General features: G+C 44.9%; 1 protein-coding gene across 4 annotated transcripts in view; it reads left to right on the top strand.

Annotated features, from left to right (window-relative positions):
- The first annotated feature begins 466 nt into the window (after window positions 1–466).
- Window positions 467–19,740, top strand: part of LOC136580581 (G2/mitotic-specific cyclin-B3-like) — a 150,283-nt gene continuing 131,009 nt past the window's right edge. For all 4 annotated transcript variants that reach the window (XM_066581244.1, XM_066581239.1, XM_066581238.1 and 1 more), the window contains exon 1: window positions 467–813. In XM_066581244.1, coding sequence (XP_066437341.1) covers window positions 482–813 — 332 coding nt within the window. In that variant the 5' untranslated portion in view covers window positions 467–481. The remainder of the gene's footprint in view (window positions 814–19,740) is intronic.

Genomic DNA, 19,740 nt, shown 5'->3' with positions numbered 1-19,740 from the left:
TTTAAGTTCCTGCTGTAATAGGGACAGAGCTTGCTTATGTGAGTCTTCTAGCCTCTGAAAGTCTCTTTTCGTAGGTAACGCACATAGGTGTTCCTTCCAGTCCCAAGAATCGTCCTGTGTTGAGTCATCTGAGGAGTCGTTATCATATGGGGGGTTGCGAACGACCTTGCCCGCTTGTCCCCAGGCTTGCGTGTAGCTTGTCGCCCCGTATGGGTCATGATCCCAGTCCTGGGTGGTTCTCTGGCGCAGGGCTTCAGTGGTTAAGGGGTGTTCCACCTCTTGGCCCCTGTATGGTGGCGTATTGGGGCCCCCTTCCTGTTCTGTTTCACTTCTGTGTGGGAACCTTTTTGCTGGGGGCTGTTTGTGTGGGGAGATCTGTGCATCTTTAATAGGGTTCCCCCTGTTTCCTCTGTCCGGGATCTGTGTGTTGTGGCTCTTTTTACTGTTCTCCCCCTTGCTTATGGGTGTTTGGTTGGCGACTATGTTGCCTGTGGCAGCTTTATTTGTGTGCTTTGCTTTTGGGAGGCAGCTTGTTCTTGCTGGGGACCCGCTTCCTTCCCTGCTCATGTTGCTCTCAGGGGTTGTGGGAGGCTGGGTGAGGTTTACCTCGTCTGCTGACTGCATGTTCTGGCTGCCGTGGGATGAGTCATCCAGCTCCTCTCCTTCTGAAGCGCTGGCTTGCTGGCTGTCACCTGCACTCCCGACGGGTTTGTGCTTCCTCCTGCTGCGCTCCGATGGTGCGGGGGAGCTGCACGTGGGGTCCGGCTCCATTTTGGGTCCAGCAGAGCGGCTGGGGATCCTTCTCCGTCCCATGTGAGTGCCCGGGGTGCTTTTATGTGTCTTATCTGGCATTTGTGCGGGTTTTGCTGGTGGGGTCAGCGGGAGCTCAGGGCAGGAGATGCTCTCGCTGCCATGTCCAGGCCACGCCCCTCCCAAGTGAAGGTTTGGGCACAGGCCGAGTTCCTGGGCATGGTGAATCACAACCTGCTGCTGCCGGATTAGGAGAGAGGCAAGTTTCTGGGCTCCCCAGCTTCATATCACAATTTACAGGTCCGCGTGGTAGACCTTTATTACAAACAGAGCAGTGCGAGCAGGTCCTGTCATGGATGGCAGAAAACACCTCCGGCAACGTATTGACCACCCAGTCTTCTATGCAGTCCACTACTCCCGGCCTAGGGACTGCAACTCTTAATCCTCTGGCAGCTCCTTCTTCCTCCCAGCCTTCTCACTCCATGAAAATGACATATTCTGAGCAGGCAGACTCCCAGGAACTGTTCTTGGGTCCCTGCCATGAGCGGGAAAAAACGGAGTTTGTCGTGATCGATGCCCAACCTTTGGAAACTTCCCCGGAGTCCGGGTGATGAGGCTAGGGACTTCCAGCAACTGTCTCAAGAGCTTTTTGTGGACGAGGATCATGAGACACAGTTGTCTGTCAGTGAGGTAGTAGTAAGGGCAGTAAGTCTGAGGGAGGAGCGCACAGAGGATTCGGCGAAAGAGCAGCTGGACGATGAGGTGACTGACCCCACCTGGTTTGCTAAGCCTATTGAGGACAGGGTTTCAGAGGGGGAGGCAAGTGCAGCAGCAGGATAGGTTGGAAGAGGCAGTGGAGTGGCTAGCGGTAGAGGCAGGGCCAGAGCGAACAATCCCCCAACTGTTTCCCAAAGCACCCCCTCGCGACAAGCCTCTATGCAGAGGGCTAGGTGTTCAAAGGTGTGGATGTTTTGTAGTGAGAGAGCGGACGACCGCCGAACAGTGGTGTGCAACCTGTGTTGCACCAAGATCAGCTGGGGAGCCACCACCACCAGCATGTGCAGGCATATGATGGCCAAGCACCCCACAAGGTGGGACGAAGGGCCATTCACCACCTCCGGGTCATACCACTTCCTCTTCCCCTGTGCCCCAACCAGCGCAGCATTCAGCTGTCGCTGACACAAGCGTTGGAACAAAAGCGCAAATACACCGCCACCCACCTGCACGCACAAGCTTTAAACGTGCACATTGCCAAATTAATCAGCCTGAAGATGCTGTCGTACAGGCTTGTGGAAACTGAGGCTTTCAAAAAACATGATGGCGGCAGCGGTCCCACGCTACTCGGTCCCCAGTCACCACTATTTTTCCCGGTATGCCGTCCCAGCCCTACACCAGCAGTCTCCCACAACAAAAATCATGCCCTCACCAACGCGGTTACTGGGAAGGTCCACCTAACCGCGGACACGTGGACAAGTACTGGCAGGCAGGGGTACTATATTTCCCTGACGGCACATTGGGTGAACTTGGTGGAGGCTGGGACCGAGTCAGAGCCTGGGACTGCTCACGTCATACCCACACCCTGAATAGCGGGTCCTACCTCGGTGCTGGTATCTGCGGCATTTTATGCCACCTCCTCCAAACCCTCCCCTTCCTCTGCCACCTCTACCTCTCAATTAAGAAGTGTGAGCGCGTCGCCAGCAGTCAGTAGCACGCGGCGCGGTAGCATGTGGCGGTGCAGCACAGCGGTGGGCAAGTGTCAGCAAGCCGTGCTGAAACTAATCAGCTTAGGTAACAAGAGGTACACAGCCCTGAGCGGCTGCAGAGTCTGACAGAGCAGACCGACCTCTGGCTTTCGCCGCTGAGCCTCCAACCGGGTATGGTCGTGTGTGACAATGGCCATAACCTGGTGGCAGCTCTGCAACTCAGCAGCCAGACACACGTGCCATGCCTGGCCTACGTCTTCAATCTAGTGGTTCAGCGGTTTCTGAAAAACTACCCCCACTTGTCTGATCTGCTTGGCGAGGTGCGCCGCATCTGGGCACACTTCCGCAAGTCCACCATGGACGCTGCCACCCTGAGGACCCTGCAACATCAGTTTCAGCTGCCAAAGCACCGACTGCTGTGCGACATGCCCACACGATGGAATTCTACGCTGCACATGTTGGCCAGGCTGTACGAGCAGCGTAGAGCAATAGTGGAATACCAGCTGCAACATGGGCAGCGGAGTGGTAGTCAGCCTCTGCTATTCTTTACTGAAGAGTGGGCATGGATAACAGATATCTGCCAGGTCCTCGGAAACGTTGAGGAGTCTACCCAGTTGGTGAGCGATGGTGCGGAGATCATTAGCGTTACTATCCCACTGCTTTGCCTGCTGAGAAATTCGCTGCTAAGCATAAAGGCCGACGCTTTGCAATTGGAACAGGAGACGGGGGATGACAGTATGTTGCTTGATAGCCAGACCACCCTAATGTCTATATCTCAGCGCGTTTTGGAGGAGAAAGAGGAGGGAGAGAAGCAGGAGGAGAAGGGGGAAGAGACAGCTGGCCATACTGCAGAGGGTACCCATGCTGTTTGCCACTCATCTGTTCAGCGTGTATGGGCTGAAGAGGAGGAGGAGGAGGATCCTGAAAGTCATCTTCCTATTGAGGACAGCGATGTATTGCACACTGGTACCCTGGCAGACATGGCTGACTTCATGTTAGGCTGCCTTTCCCGTGACCCTCGCGTTAGAAGCATTTAGGCCAACACGGATTACTGGGTGTACACCCTTCTTGACCCACGGTATAAGGAGAACCTTTCCACTCTCATTCCCGAAGAGGAAAGGAATACGAGAGTGATGCAATACCACAGGGCCCTGGTGGAAAAAAAGTGATGCTAAAGTTCCCATCTGACAGAGCTAGAGGCAGAAAACGCATTTCAGAGGGTAAAGTAGAAGGGAAGGAGCAGGGATCAGACAGCATGTCCAGCACAGGCAGGGGAACACTCTCCAAGGCCTTTGCCAGTTTTATGGCTCCCCAGCAAGACTGTGTCACACCTCCCCAGTCCAGGCAGAGTCGGAGGGAGCACTGTAAAAAGATGGTGAGGGAGCACGTAGCCGATCGTACCACCGTCCTCCGTGATGCCTCTGCTCCATAAAAATATTGGGTGTCAAAGCTGGATGCATGGCACGAACTTGCGCTGTATGCCCTGGAGGTTCTGGCCTGCCCTGCCGCTAGCATATTGTCAGAAAGGGTGTTTAGTGCTGCTGGGGGAATCATCACGGATAAGCGTACCCACCTGTCAACTGCCAGTGCCGACATGCGTACACTCAAAGATGGACAAAAGCTAGATTTCCCCAGATTTCTCTTCTCCACCGGCGGAAAGCAGTGGAACCTAATGATTCTTTTCGCTGCAACAGGAGAAAAATGCATCCTCCATCACCACAAAAAAAGGGGGAATTAGCTTTGTCAATCACTCTTGGATATTATTACTACCCCTCCTCCTCCTAAAAAAGCATGTCATCACGCTAAACTGCCAACTTTTCTGCGGCCCAAAAGATTCTTTTTAAAAGTGTTTTACAATTTTTCAACGTTTCAAAAGTATTGATGCTTTAACAGACATAGAATAATGATCCACGCCACCCAACAGCAAGTAATAAAGATGGACTCACCTGGTGCATAGCGGGGCCTCTACTGCAAAGACGGCATCCTGCCTGCACCGATGATCCTGGTGTGCTTGTAGTCAAACAACTTGTGTAGTCCTCCAGACGATCCCAACGTGAATGGGAGAGCAGCAGAACAAAAAAAAAAAAGAAACAACTCCAACTGAGGAGTAATGAACCAAAAGTAAGAGAAAAATATATAATGTCCGCGCTCCTGCTGTGGACTGTGTCAGAGGAGCTGGTTTCCCACAAAGTCTCTCAGACTAATTCCCAGAATAACATTTATTCAATTTACGGCAATCAAAAGGCAATCGACATGAAGTCAAATAAAAGTTCATAAACAAAATGCAACGCGTTTCGACGTACTGTAAGACGCCCTCCTCAAACAAAATCTATCCCTAACTTGATACCTTTTAAATTAAAGTGCTCACCTGTAGGAGTCCGGTGATCCAGGCGCATCGTGCTGGACGCCGGTCGAATCCATAAGCGTCAGGTTGCTACAGTTACTCAGCTAACCAACTGAACTGCGCATGTGTACGTCAGAAGCATACGTATTCAGCATAGGCATAGTGCAACGCATGCGCCCTGGATTCAATTTTCTCCGCAGGCAGGACTCTTAATGTATTATTATCCAGAACAATCTATCCTTTCTATTTATACAACCTATGTTATGTCCTTAAATATATATATAAAACACTCTAACATATAAGTTATTTTTACCATATTCCCTGTATAGATAATACAGATTTTGAGCACGATTAATTACGTTCTAGTTGACATATATACTTTAACAGACACCAATGTTTTTCACAGGGCTGCCTCCAGGCTCTGTTGAAAATTAAGCAACAGCGAGCTGTATCTTTAAAAATGTTTATGCGTTTCACCTCCCTAGCAGTTGAGCAATTTTTCAGGGGTGCACTTGTACTCTTGGTCCTAATTTTTCCGGCCTTCGCCTACACTCTTGGTAACCAAATTTTTTCAGGGGTTCGCCTACACTCTTGCTACAGAAATGTTACTGTGGTCCGCTTATACTTTTGCTACAGAAATGTCACTGGGATCCGCCTTTTCTCTTGCTACAGAAATGTTACTGGGATCCGCCTATGCAGTTTCAACTGAATGGTTTGAGGGGTTCACCTATACTTTTGCTACAGAAATGTTACTGGGGTCCGCCTATGCAGTTTCAACTGAATGGTTTGAGGGGTTCACCTATACTTTTGCTACAGAAATGTTACTAGGGTCCGCCTATGCAGTTTCAAGTGAATGGTTTGAGGGGTTCACCTATACTTTTGCTACAGAAATGTTACTAGGGTCCGCCTATGCAGTTTCAACTGAATGGTGTGAGGTATTCACATATACTTTTGCTACAGAAATGTTACTGGGGTTCCGCCTATGCAGTTTCTACGGAATGGTTTGAGGGGTTCACCTATACTTTTGCTACAGAAATGTTACTGGGGTTCCGCCTATACTCTTGGTACACCAATGTTTCAGGTGTTCGCCTACACTCTTGCTACAGAAATGTTACTGGGGTTCCGCCTATACTCTTGGTACACCAATGTTTCTGGGGTTCGCCTATACTTTTGCTACAGAAATGTTACTGGGGTCTGCCTATGCAGTTTCTACTGAATGGTTTGAGGGGTTCGCCTATACTTTTGCTACGGAAATGTTACTGGAGTCCGCCTATACTTTTGCTACAGAAATGTTACTGGGGTCCGCCTATGCAGTTTCAACTGAATGGTGTGAGGGGTTCACATATACTTTTGCTACAGAAATGTTACTGGGGTTCCACCTATTCAGTTTCTACTAAATGGTTTGAGGGGATTCACCTATACTTTTGCTACAGAAATGTTACTGGGGTTCCGCCTATACTTTTGGTACACCAATGTTTCAGGTTTCTCCTACACTCTTGCTACAGAAATGTTTCTGGGGTTCGCCTATACTTTTGCTACAGAAATGTTACTGGGGTCTGCCTATACTTTTGCTCCAGAAATGTTACTGGGGTCTGCCCATACTTTTGCCACAGAAATGTTACTGGGGTCTGCCTATACTTTTGCTACAGAAATGTTACTGGGGTCCGCCTATACAGTTTCAACTGAATGGTTTGAGAGGTTCACCTCCTTTTGCTACGGAAATGTTACTGGGGTCCGTCTATACTCTTGCTACAGAAATGTTACTGGGGTCCGCCTATACTTTTGCTACAGAAATGTTACTGGGGTCCGCCTATACTTTTGCTACAGAAATGTTACTGGGGTCTGCCTTTACTTTTGCTACAGAAATGTTCCTGGGGTCTGCCTATGCTGTGGGTGCACAAAGACTTCCCATCGCAGTGTTTTACCTATCTGGCACAAATACACTGACTGACTTGGGCAGAAATGTGGGCCAAGGCCGAGGTCCTTGGCGGGGTGAAACTCTGCCACGTTTGGGCACTCTGATTTCTTCCTGTGTAATACCATCTTTGTGCACCGACAGCATAGGCAAGCCCAAGGAACTCAAAGACTTCCATTACAGTGTTAAGCTATCTGATACCTACACAGAATGAAGTGTGTGGGGACCCATGGATTTCCCATACCTATTTAACTCACGGCACTTTGGATCTCACAAGGTGGAGGCTGGGACCGAGCCTGACCCTGGGCCTGCTCACGAACTTCCTACAGTGAGTATTGCAGGTTCTACCTTGGTCGTGGTTTCTCGGCCTTATTATGCCACCTCCTCCTCTGTGGGGTCTGCATTTCAGCGCTGGGCAACATGTATTTTCTCTCGTGTTACCACAGTTATCTGAGACATTGGTTTTGGCCAAACAAAAGGAGCCTTACTGCGTTAATGGAACATTCACAGTTGCACAAGCATTCCGAGTCCGCTTTATGCCCACGATTAATGAGGGTGTGAGCCCAGGCCAAGGTCCTTTGCAGGATGAAACTGCCATGTTTGGGTGCTCTGATTATTTATGTGTAATACATTCTTTAAGTTCCTTGGGCTCGCCTATGTTGTGGGTGCACAAAGACTTCCCATTGCGGTGTTTTACAGGTCTGGCACAAATACACTGACTGACTAGGGTAGAAATGTGGGCCAAGGTCCTTGGTGGGGTGAAACTCTGCCATGTTTGGGCACTGTGATTTCTTAATGTGTATTACCATCTTTAAGTTCCATAGGCTCGCCTATGCTGTGGGTGCACAAAAACTTCCCATTGCGGTGTTTTACTGGTCTGGCACAAATACACTGACTGACTAGGGTAGAAGTGTGGGCCGAGGTCCTTGGCGGGGTTAAACTTTGCCATAGGTGAGCTCAAGGAACTCAAAGACTTCCCATTGCGAAGTTGAGCTATCTGACACCTACACAGAATGAATTGTGTGGGGACACATGGATTTCCCATTGCTATGTAACTCACGGCACCTTGGGTCACACAAGGTGGAAGCTGGGACCGAGCCTGACCCTGGACCCGCTCACGTGCTTCCCACACAGAGTATTGCTGCATTGTGGAGATGTGTAGAAGTGCTAGCACCTGAGTCACCTTTATGCCAACGTTTGCGGCTCCTGACAATTTTGTGACGGAGGTGGCACGAGATTGGAATGATGATCGTACATTAATCATCAATTCTCAACAGCATTGTGGGCTATCACCCACATTTTCAAAGAGGGTTGCTGCCTGGCCCTGCCAACCCTCTGCAGTTTGTGTCTCCAGTTCCTCCTCATCCAGTACGCACTTATAAATAGACAAGAGAGTGGTGTGGCTGTGAAGCGAGCGTGTGGCATGAGGGCAGCTGAACGCTGCGCAGGGAAACTGTGGACGCAGGGTCGTGCGGGGTGGGGGGTGGGTGGAGTGGGAGATTACTTTAGAGATACCGGGAAAAAATATGTTCCCCATTTTGCATGGTTCTTTGTGTTACCCAGGAACCACCACGTGGAGGTAACCATGCAATGTATATAAAATAAAATTAAAAAGATTTGTGAAAAACAAATAAGAAAACAATTGAATTTTAAAAGGAAATAATAATTCCTCGTTAAAACTAAAAAGGTAGTTTTTTGAAAATGTCACCCCACAGAATGTGCCACCTCTCACACACGCTGCTCATAACACACAGATCAGATAGATTCCTCTCAGTGTATAGGCAGATAGAAGAGAGATTTATCTCAGACTGTATGTGAAAATGTCACCCCACAGAATGTGCCACCTCACACACTCTCCTCATTTTTTCGCTGAAAGGTAACGCCCCTTTTTATTCAAATTTCCTACCCAGACTGAAGGTTGCAGGCCCTTGTAATACTTAAAGGCATACTCCATCCCAGCAGTCCATGTCCATTTCCTTTTGCACTTTTACAGCCTTTCAGTACATACGACAGTCAGTTTTATTCCTGTCAGTATATACTCCAATTTCTAAATGCGTTTTTTTTTTGTTGAGAAGATAACTGTCTCATATATTGCAGGGTATAGATATGTTATTAATTACATAACATAGGAATGGTCCTGCCAAATTTTAAGTTTGATGTTTTATTAGTTACATTACATAGGGGGTCACTTACTTTTATGCATAGGATTGAATAATCAAGTTGCAACCCTTTCAATTTCCAATATTTAGTACACAAAGACTGATCATGGCAAATTTCACATTTGTGCAGTAAAAATTTGTGTAATTATTTGTTGCATTGGGAAGTGAGAGAATTAGATTATGTATGTAATATTTGTACACTAATTCTTTTGCGCTTAGAATTGAATAATCGAGTTGAGATCCATTAACTTTTCCTCTTTATGACATAATCAATGCTCATGCCAAATTTCATGTTTCTACGACATCGGGAAGTGAGAGAATTAGATTACGTATGTAAAATTTGGACGGTAATTCTTTTGCGCTTATAATTGAATAATCGAATTGGGACCCATTAACTTTTCCTATTTATGATGTAATCAATGCTTGTGCCAGATTTCAAATTTCTATGACATCGGAAAGTGAGAGAATTAGATTACGTACGTAAAATTTGGACGCTAATTATTTTGCGCTTTGAATAAAATAATCGAGTTGGGACCCACTAGCTTTTCCTATTTATGACATAATCAATGCTCGTGCCAAATTTCAAAGTTCTATGACATCGGGAAGTAAGAGAATTAGATTACGTATGTAAAATTGGACGCCAATTATTTTGCGCTAGAATTGAATAATTGAGTTGAGACCCATTAGCTTCTACTATTTATGACATAATAAATGCTTGTGCCAAATTTCAAGTTTTTATGACATCGGGAAGTGAGAGAATTAGATTCCGTACATAAAATGTGGACGCTAATTCTTTCGCGCTTAGAATTGAAGAATCAAGTTGGGATGGATTATCTTTTCCTATTTATGACATAATCAATGCCCGTGCCAAATTTCAAGTTTCTATGACAACGGAAGTGAGAAAATTAGATTCCGTACATAAAATTTGGACGCTAATTCTTTTGCGCTAGAATTGAATAATCAAATTGGGACCCATTAACTTTTCTTATTTATGACATAATCAATGATCGTGCCAAATTTCAAGTTTCTATGACATCGGGAAGTGAGAGAATTAGATTACGTACGTAATATTTGGACACCAATTCTTTTGCGCTAGAATTGAATAATCAAGTTGGGACCCCTTTACTTTTCCTATGTTGGACATAATCAATGCTCATGCCAAATCTTATGTTTCAACGACATCGGGAAGTTGGAGAATTATTGGCGAGTCTGTCAGTGAGTCAGTGAGTGAGTGAGTGAACTGACCCCATCTATAGAAACGTGTACAAAGAAAGCACACTGACATCTATACGAACTTGTACAAGGTGCACACTGTCCTTATATATAAGAAAACTAGCTTACCCGTCGCGCGTTGCTGCAAAAACAGACAGACATACATTTATTCGTTTTTATATTTCTAGATAACAACCAATCACAGCGCAGCTTTCATGTTACCTCAGTGGTATAATATATAACAACCAATCGCAGCGCAGCTTACATGTTACCTCAGCTTTATAATATATAACACCCAATCACAGCGCAGCTTTCATGTTACCTTAGCAGTATAAAATATAACAACCAATCACAGCACAGCTTTCATGTTACCTCAGCAGTAAGAGAGATAACAACCAATCACAGCGCAACTTTTATTCTGCCTCAGCAATATAAAAAATAGCAACCAATCACAGTGCAGCATTCATTTTACCTCTGCTGTATTATATATAGCAATCAATCACAGCGCAGCTTTCATGTTGCCTCAGTGGTATAATATATAACAACGAATCGCAGCACAGCTTTCATGCAACCTCAGTAGTATAAGAAGTAGCCACCAATCACAGCACAGCTTTCATATTACCTCTGCAGTATAAGAAATAGCAACCAATCACAGCACAGCTTTCATTTTACCTCAGCATTCTCAATATCCAGCAATTGTCTTGCGAAACGTTCAGCGGATGCATCATTTTGTAGTTGAACACGCATCCCATTGCTGGTAATGCCTTTTGCTTTCGTGCTTGAGATGGAAATCAAACTATCTTTGTCTGGGGGGCATAACTGTCGACGATGCTCGCACGCGCGCCACCTATCGTTGGATAGTTGTACTATGCCAGTAACCTTCCCAGGAGTATACTCAACAACTTCCCAAAGTCTCATGGCGATTGGATGAATGGTGTAGTAATGCATAACAGACAGACATTCATATATATATATATATATATATATATATATATATATATATATATAGATGACATCAGGAAGTGAGAGAGTTAGATTCCGTACGTAAAATTTGGCTAAATTTGGACGCTAATTCTTTTGTGCATAGAATTGAATAATCGAGTTGGGACCCCTTAGCTTTTCCTATTTATGACCTATTCAATGCCCGTGCCAAATTTCAAGTTTCTATGTGAGAAAATTACATTCCGTACGTAAAATTTGGATGCTAATTCTTTTGTGCATAGAATTTAATAATCGAGTTGGGACCCATTAGCGTTTCCTATTTATGACATAATCAATGCTCGTGCCAAATTTCAAGTTTCTATGACGTTGGGAAGCGAGAAAATTACATTCCGTACGTAAAATTTGGACGCTAATTCTTTTGTGCATAGAATTTAATAATCGAGTTGGGACCCATTAGCGTTTCCTATTTATGATGACATAATCAATGCTCGTGCCAAATTTCATGTTTCTACAACATCGGGAAGTGAGAGAATTAGTGGCAATGATGGAAATCGAACGATCTATGTGGGGGGGTTGTAACTGTCGACGACGCACGCACGCGCGCCATTTATCATAGCATAAATGTACTATGCCTATAATCTCCCCAGGAGTGCACTCAACAACTTCCCAAATTTTTTATGGCGATCGGATGAATGGTGTAGTAGCGCATAAAGGACAGACAGACACGCACACAGACACACAGACATACATTCAATTTTATATATATAGACTAGCTTACCCGTCGCGTGTTGCTGCGAAGACAGACAGGCATACATTCATTCGTTTTTATATATCTAGATAACAAACAATCACACCGCAGCTTTCATGTTACCTCAGTGGTATAATATATAACAACCAATCACAGCGCAACTTTTATTCTGCCTCAGCAATATAAAAAATAGCAACCAATCACAGCGCAGCTTTCATGTTACCTCTGCGGTATTATATATAGCAACCAATCACAGCGCAGCTTTCATGTTACCTCAGTGGTATAATATATAACAACGAATCGCAGCACAGCTTTCATGCAACCTCAGTAGTATAAGAAGTAGCCACCAATCACAGCACAACTTTCATGTTACCTCAGCAGTATAAGAAATAGCAACCAATCACAGCACAGCTTTCATTTTACCTCAGCATTCTCAATATCCAGCAATTGTCTTGCGAAACGTTCGGTGGATGCATCATTTTCTGGTTGAACACTCATCCCGTTGGTCGTAATGCCTTTTGCTTTCGTGCTTGAAATGGAAATCAAACGATCTTTGTCTGGGGGGCATAACTGTCGACGATGCTCGCACGCGCGGCACCTACCATAGGATAGATGTACTATGCCTATAATCTTCCCAGGAGTGTACTCAGCAACTTCCCAAAGTCTCATGGCAATTGGATGAATGGTGTAGTAATGCATAAAAGACAGACAGACAGACATACATTCATTTATATATATCAGGAAGTGAGAGAATTAGATTCCGTACGTAAAATTTGGACGCTAATTGTTTTGCGCTTTGAATTGAATAATCGACTTGGGACCCATTAACTTTTCCTATTTATGGCATAATCAATGCCCGTGCCAAATTTCAAGTTTCTATTTGAGAAAATTACATTCCGTACGTAAAATTTGGACGCTAATTCTTTTGCGCATAGAATTGATAATCGAGTTGGGACCCATTAGCTTTTCCTATTTATGACATATTCAATGCCCGTGCCAAATTTCATGTTTCTATGTGAGAAAATTACATTCCGTACGTAAAATTTGGACACTAATTCTTTGGCGCATAGAATTGAATAATCGAGTTGGGACCCATTAGTGTTTCCTATTTATGACATATTCAATGCCCGTGCCAAATTTCAAGTTTCTATGTGAGAAAATTACATTCCGTACGTAAAATTTGGACGCTAATTCTTTGGCGCTTAGAATTGAATAATCGAGTTGGGACCTATTAACTTTTCCTATTTATGACATAATCAATGCTCGTGCCAAATTTCAAGTTTCTATGACATTGGGAAGCGAGAAAATTAGATTCCATACGTAAAATTTGAACGCTAATTCTTTGGTGCTTACAATTGAATAATCGAGTTGGGACCCATTAACTTTTCCTATTTATGACATAATCGATGCTTGTGCCAAATTTCAAGTTTCCATGACATTGGGAAGCGAAAAAATTAGATTCCGTACGTAAAATTTGGACGCTAATTCTTTGGCACTTAGAATTGAATAATCGAGTTGGGACCCATTACCTTTTCCTATTTATGGCATAATCAATGCCCGTGCCAAATTTCAAGTTTCTATGTGAGAAAATTACATTCCGTACGTAAAATTTGGACGCTAATTCTTTTGCGCAAAGAATTGAATATTCGAGTTGGGACCCATTAGCTTTTCCTATTTATGACATAATCAATGCCCGTGCCAAATTTCATGTTTCTATGTGAGAAAATTACATTCCGTACGTAAAATTTGGACACTAATTCTTTGGCGCATACAGTTGAATAATCGAGTTGGGACCCATTAGCGTTTTTCTATTTATGCCATATTCAATGCCCGTGCCAAATTTCAAGTTTCTATGTGAGAAAATTACATTCCGTACGTAAAATTTGGACGCTAATTCTTTGGTGCATAGAATTGAATAATCGAGTTGGGACCCATTAGCTTTTCCTATTTATGACATAATCAATGCTCGTGCCAAATTTCAAGTTTCTATGACATTGGGAAGCGAGAAAATTAGATTCCGTACGTAAAATTTGGACGCTAATTCTTTGGCGCTTACAATTGAATAATCGAGTTGGGACCCATTACCTTTTCCTATTTATGACATAATCAATGCTCGTGCCAAATTAAATGTTTCTACAACATCGGGAAGTGAGAGAATTAGTGGCAATGATGGAAATCGAACGATCTACGTGGTGGGGTCGTAACTGTCGACAACGCTCGCGCACGCGCCATTTATCATAGAATATTTGTACTATGCCTATAATCTTCCCAGGAGTGTACTCAACAACTTCCCAAAGTTTCATGGCGATCGGATAAATGGTGTAGTAGCGCATAAAGGACAAACACACACGCACACAGACACGCATACATTCAATTTTATATATATAGATGTACAAGCAGAGCTCACTGACCCCATCTTTAGGAACATGTAGAAAGAGAGCGCACTGACCCTATCTATAGGAACATGTACAAGGAGAGCACACTGACCCCATCTATAGGAACATGTACAAGGGAAGCGCACTGACCCCATCTATAGGAACGTTTACAAGGAGAGTACTAACCCCATCTGTACGAAAATGTACAAGTAGAGCACTGGCCCCATCTATAGGAACGTGTACAAGGAGAGCACAAAAACCTATTTATAGGAATGTTTTCAAGGAAAGCTCACTAACCCCATCTATATAAACATTTACAAGGATGGCGCACTGACCCCATTTATAGGAACGTGTACAAGGAGAGCGCACTGACCCTATCTGTAGGAACGTGGATAAGGAGAGTGCACTGACCCTATCTGTAGGAACATGGACAAGGAGAGCGCACTGACCCCATCTATAGGAATGTATACAAGAAACACACTGACCCCATCTATAGGAACCTGTACAAGGAGAGAGCACTGACCCTATCTATAGGAACGTGTACAAGAAGAGCGCATTAACTAATCTATAGGAACGTGTACAAGGGGAGCATACTGACCCCATCTAAAGGAACGTTTACGAGAACAGCACTAACCTCATCTGTAGGAAAATGTACAAGGAGAGGACTGACCCAAGCTATAGGAATTTGTACGAGAACACTGACCCCATCTACAGGAATGTTTACAAGGGATGTACACTAACCCCATCTATATGAACATTTACAACGAGAGCACACTGACCCCCTCTATAGGTAGTTGTACAAGGGGAGCACACTGACCTTATATATAAGAAAATATACAAGGAGAGTGCACTGACCCCATCTACAGGAATGTGTACAAGGGGAGCACACTGACCCCATCTATAGGAACATGTACAAGGGTAGCGCACTGACCCCATCTATAGGAATGTGTACAAGAAGAGCGCATTAACTAATCTATAGGAACGTGTACAAGGAGAGAGCATTGACCCCATCTATAGGAATGTGTACAAGAGGAGCACACTAACCCCATCTATAGGAACATTTTCAATGAGAGCACACTGACCCCTTCTACAGGAACGTGTACAAGGAGAACGCACTGATCCCCATCTATAGGAATGTACACAAGAAGCACACTGACCCCCATCTATAGGAACCTGTACAAGGTGCCCACTGAGCTTATATATAAGGAAATGTACTAGGAGAGTGCATTGATTCCATCTACAGGAATGTGTACAAGGGGAGCACACTGACCCCATCTCTATGAACGTGTACAAGGAGAGCGCACTGACCCCATCTTTAGGAACGTGTACAAGTAGTACACTGACCTTACCTATTGGAACATGTACAAGGAAAACACTGACCCCATCTATAGGAATGTTTACAAGGGAAGTACACTAACCCCATCTATTTGAACATTTACAACGAGTGCACTGATCCAATGTATAGGAACGTGTACAAAGAGCGCACTGACCCCATGTATAAGAACATGTACAAGTATAACGCACTGACGGCATCTGTAGGAACCTGTAAAAGGTGCACACTGACCTTATATGAAAGAAAATGTACAAGGAGAGTGCACTGATCCCATCTACAGGAATGTTTACAAGGGGAGCACACTGACCCCATCTATAGGAATGTGTACAAGAGGAGCACACTAACGCTATCTATAGGAACATTTACAAGGAGAGCACACTGACCCCATCTATAGGAACCTGTACAAGGTTCCCACTGACCTTATATATAAGAAAATGTACAAGGAGAATGCACTGACCCCATCTACAGGAATGTGTACAAGGGGAGCACACTGACCCCATCTATAGGAATGTGTACAAGGAGCACACTGACCTTATCTATTGGATCATTTACAAGGAGAGACACAACATAGGGACTGACAAATAACCAAAACACTCACCTTGCATACCTGTACTCATAAGCAGATGATGTAGCTATAAAAGTATGAGGTATTGGTATGTACATTGACCAATGAACTTAAGCCGCAAGGGCACGACAAGGCTCCTCATGTCTTTGCGGTCCCTATACTAGCAAGACACATCTACTAAAGTACTCAAAGCTTAAACAGTTTAAATAAAACAATTACTCTAAGTATTATTAACTTAAGGCATTTTCAGGTATAATAATTGTCCGCAGAAAATAGTCCTTTGGTAACAAATGTAACTTTCGTTGCTTGGACTTGGTGTCAGCCAAATTTACTTTTAACTGTTGCAATACTTCGTCTCTGAGTGCAGGTCAGAGCACGCTGTCCATATTTACACACAATTGCGTCTACTTGTTCCCCGTCAAGCAAAGCAGATGAAGGAATGGCTCTCAACCACAGGAGTCCATAATGTCTTTAAATTAATAAGTTGCTCAACCCAAAGGGAGTCCATATTTTTCACTTACATAAAGAACGAATTTACAATTAATCTTAAAGTTGAAGGTAAAATAGTTATACAGGTACCCCATCATGTATGGCCACAGGTGCCTGGGTAAGTATTTCAGGGCCTCTATATTATTCTCATTGAAAAGTATCCACTAAGGGTACTGTAAGCAGACTGGGCCTGTGGTGACCAGGTGCCTGATCATTGTCTCAACAACGGAGGTCCTTCCAATCATATGGTCAATAGTCTCTGCTTGGGCTTGTGTGGGGACAGTGGGCTCTACCTGGGACTGTGTGCTGTTGCTGCTCACAGTAGTCTAGGCACCAGCTGACTGTGGGGGTATCAGTGGCAGCCTTCGCCTGGGGAGAATTTCATTACCCCCTTCCGTTGAGTGAAGGCTGGTCTTTTCACCTATAGCCATGGCATGGTGGTGGCCTGGTTCCGGACGGCAGCATCTGTGGGTCCAGTTGTAGCACCTACATGATTTCTCACAGGGATGGCACCAACATCTCAATCCTCTATGGCAGACAAATCCATAGCGGGTCTGCCGGTAGTGGCAGCAGTTCCAGGACGTCCTTCTTGTCATTGAAGAACCAGCAGTGCTCCAATGGAGGATAGCCGGTTGGCACACCATACCTTCTGTCCCTCACTTCACCTCTCATCCTGCTACATACTTACCCCAAGCTGGGGGGCTGGGCACCAACCTCTACCAAACAACTGACCCTTGAAAGGACATCCGCATTGCCATTTGCCTTTCCTGGCCTGTGTTCAACCTCAAAGTCGAACTCTTGTAAGGCCAGGAACCCTTTTGTTACCCTGGCATTGTTCCCTTTCATTTTGTACATCCATTTCAGGGGGGCATGATCCGAAACCAGCTTGAACTTTCTTCCCAGGAGGTAATAGCAGAGAGAGTCCAGAGTCCATTTTATAGCCAACCCTTCCTTTGAAATTATTGCGTAGTTTTTTTCACAGGCAGTAAGTTTTCGGCTCAAGAACATTACAGGATGTTCCTCGCTATTAATCTCCTGTGACATTACTGCTCCTTGCCCTACATCTGATGCATCCGTATGGGCTACATTTTTGTAGAATCAAGCGCCACCTATGCGGGCTGCTGACACAACGCACGTTTTAGATTCATGAATGCTTCTTCTGCTTTTGGTGAACAGTGGGCCATTCCGAATTTTCCCCCTTTTGTTGGCTCTGATAACGAGGCTGCCATTGTAGCAAATTTAGGGACAAAACATCGGTAATAGCCCACAAACCCCAAGAAGGCTCTCACCTGTTTCTTTGTCAGGGGCTGGGGCCAATTCTGTATAGCATCTACTTTATTGAGTTGGGGCTTTACCAAACCCCTTCCCACGATAAAGCCCAGATACTTGACCTCTTCCATCCCTAAGGCACATGTTTTTGGGTTTATCGTGAACCCAGCCGCTCTGATTGAGTCCAGTACAGCCTGGACTTTGTTCAGATGGCTCTCCCAATCCTGGCTAAAGATGACAATGTCATCCAGGTAAGCCGCTGTGTATCTTTTGTGGGGACTTAACAACCTATCCATTGCCCTTTGAAATGTAGCAGGGGCACCTTTCAACCCAAGAGGCATTCTCACATATTGAAAACAGCCTTCTGGGATGGAAAAGGCAGTCTTCTCCCTAGCTTATGCGGAGAGAGGAATTTGCCAATACCCTTTTGTTAAGTCCAGTGTGGTTAAGTACCTGGCAGACCCTAACCTCTCAATCAACTCATTCACCTAGGCATGGGGTAGGCATCTGATTTTGGGACCTCATTGAGTTTCCTGTAGTCATTACAAAACCACCATTCCCCAGAGGGATTTGGCACCAGCACTACTGGGCTTTACCACTCTCTTTTAGATGGCTCAATTACCACTAGTTCCAACATTTTGTTTACTTCTACCGACACTATTTCCCTACGGGCTTCCAGGATTTGGTTTCTGGCAGACTTTTATCTGAGGGTCAATAAGGATCTCATGCTCAATGATCTTGGTACAACCAGGCAGATCAGTGAACAAATCCTCATTGCGCTGCAGAAACTCGCTACCTTGTTGCGCCTGGAATTTTGATAGCGCTTCGGCTATCATCACGTCTTGGATGCCACATCCTGACTCCATTGCCAAACAAGGACCGACCAGAGAGTCTCGCTACTTCCAGGCTTTTAACAAGTTTACATGATAGATCTCTATGGGCTTTTTTCTATCTGGTTGGTGTATTTTGTAATTAACCTCCCTCACCTTTTCCAGGACTTTATATGGCCCTTGCCACTTGGCCAGGAACTTGCTCTGTATTGTGGGTACTAGGACCAGTACCCGATCCCCCAGACTGAATTCCCTGACCTTTGCGGACCTATTATATATCCTGGCTTGACTCTCCTGTGCCCTAGGAAGTTTCTCCCTGATCAGGGGCATAACTTTTGCAATCCTATCCTGCATTTGGGCCACATGCTAAATCACACTTTTATGCGGAGTAACCTCACTCTCCCATGTCTCTTTTACTATATCCAGCAACGCACGGGTTTGTCGCGCATATAACAACTCAAAAGGTGACAAACCTGTGGATGCTTGTGGAACCTCTCTTATAGAAAATAAGAGGCAGGGAAGCAGACTGCCCCAGTCTTGGCCATCTGTCTGTAGCACCTTTTTCAATATATTTTTTAGGTTTTTATTAAAACTTTCTACCAGCCCATCAGTCTGGGGGTGGTAGACAGAAGTCCGCAACTGCTTACTTTTCAGCAGTTTGCTGAGTTCCTTCATCACCTTGGACATAAACGGCATCCCCTGATCTGTCAATATTTCCCTAGGCAGACCCACTCTGGAAAATATGTGTACCAACTCTTTCCCAATACATTTGAACAAGGTATTTCTCAGCAGAACTGCTTCTGGATACCTGGTTGCATAATATACCACTACCAGAATGTACTGATGACCCCTGGCCGACTTTACCAGAGGCCCTACGAGGTCCATGGCAATCTGCTCAAACGGCACCTTAATTATGGGTAATGGAACCAAGGTACTTTTAAAATGGGGAGCCGGGGCATTCACCTGGCAGGTGGTATAGGCCTGACAGAAGTTTGCCATTACCTTATAACAGCCTGGCCAAAATAACCTCTGCAGAATGCGCTTCTGTGTCTTCTCTGCCCCCTAAATGGCCTCCCAACATGTGTGAATGGGTGACGTATAAGACT

Source organism: Eleutherodactylus coqui, chromosome 10 (assembly GCF_035609145.1).
Source record: "Eleutherodactylus coqui strain aEleCoq1 chromosome 10, aEleCoq1.hap1, whole genome shotgun sequence".
NCBI lineage: Eukaryota > Metazoa > Chordata > Amphibia > Anura > Eleutherodactylidae > Eleutherodactylus > Eleutherodactylus coqui.
This window is presented reverse-complemented; position numbering and strand designations above follow the sequence as displayed.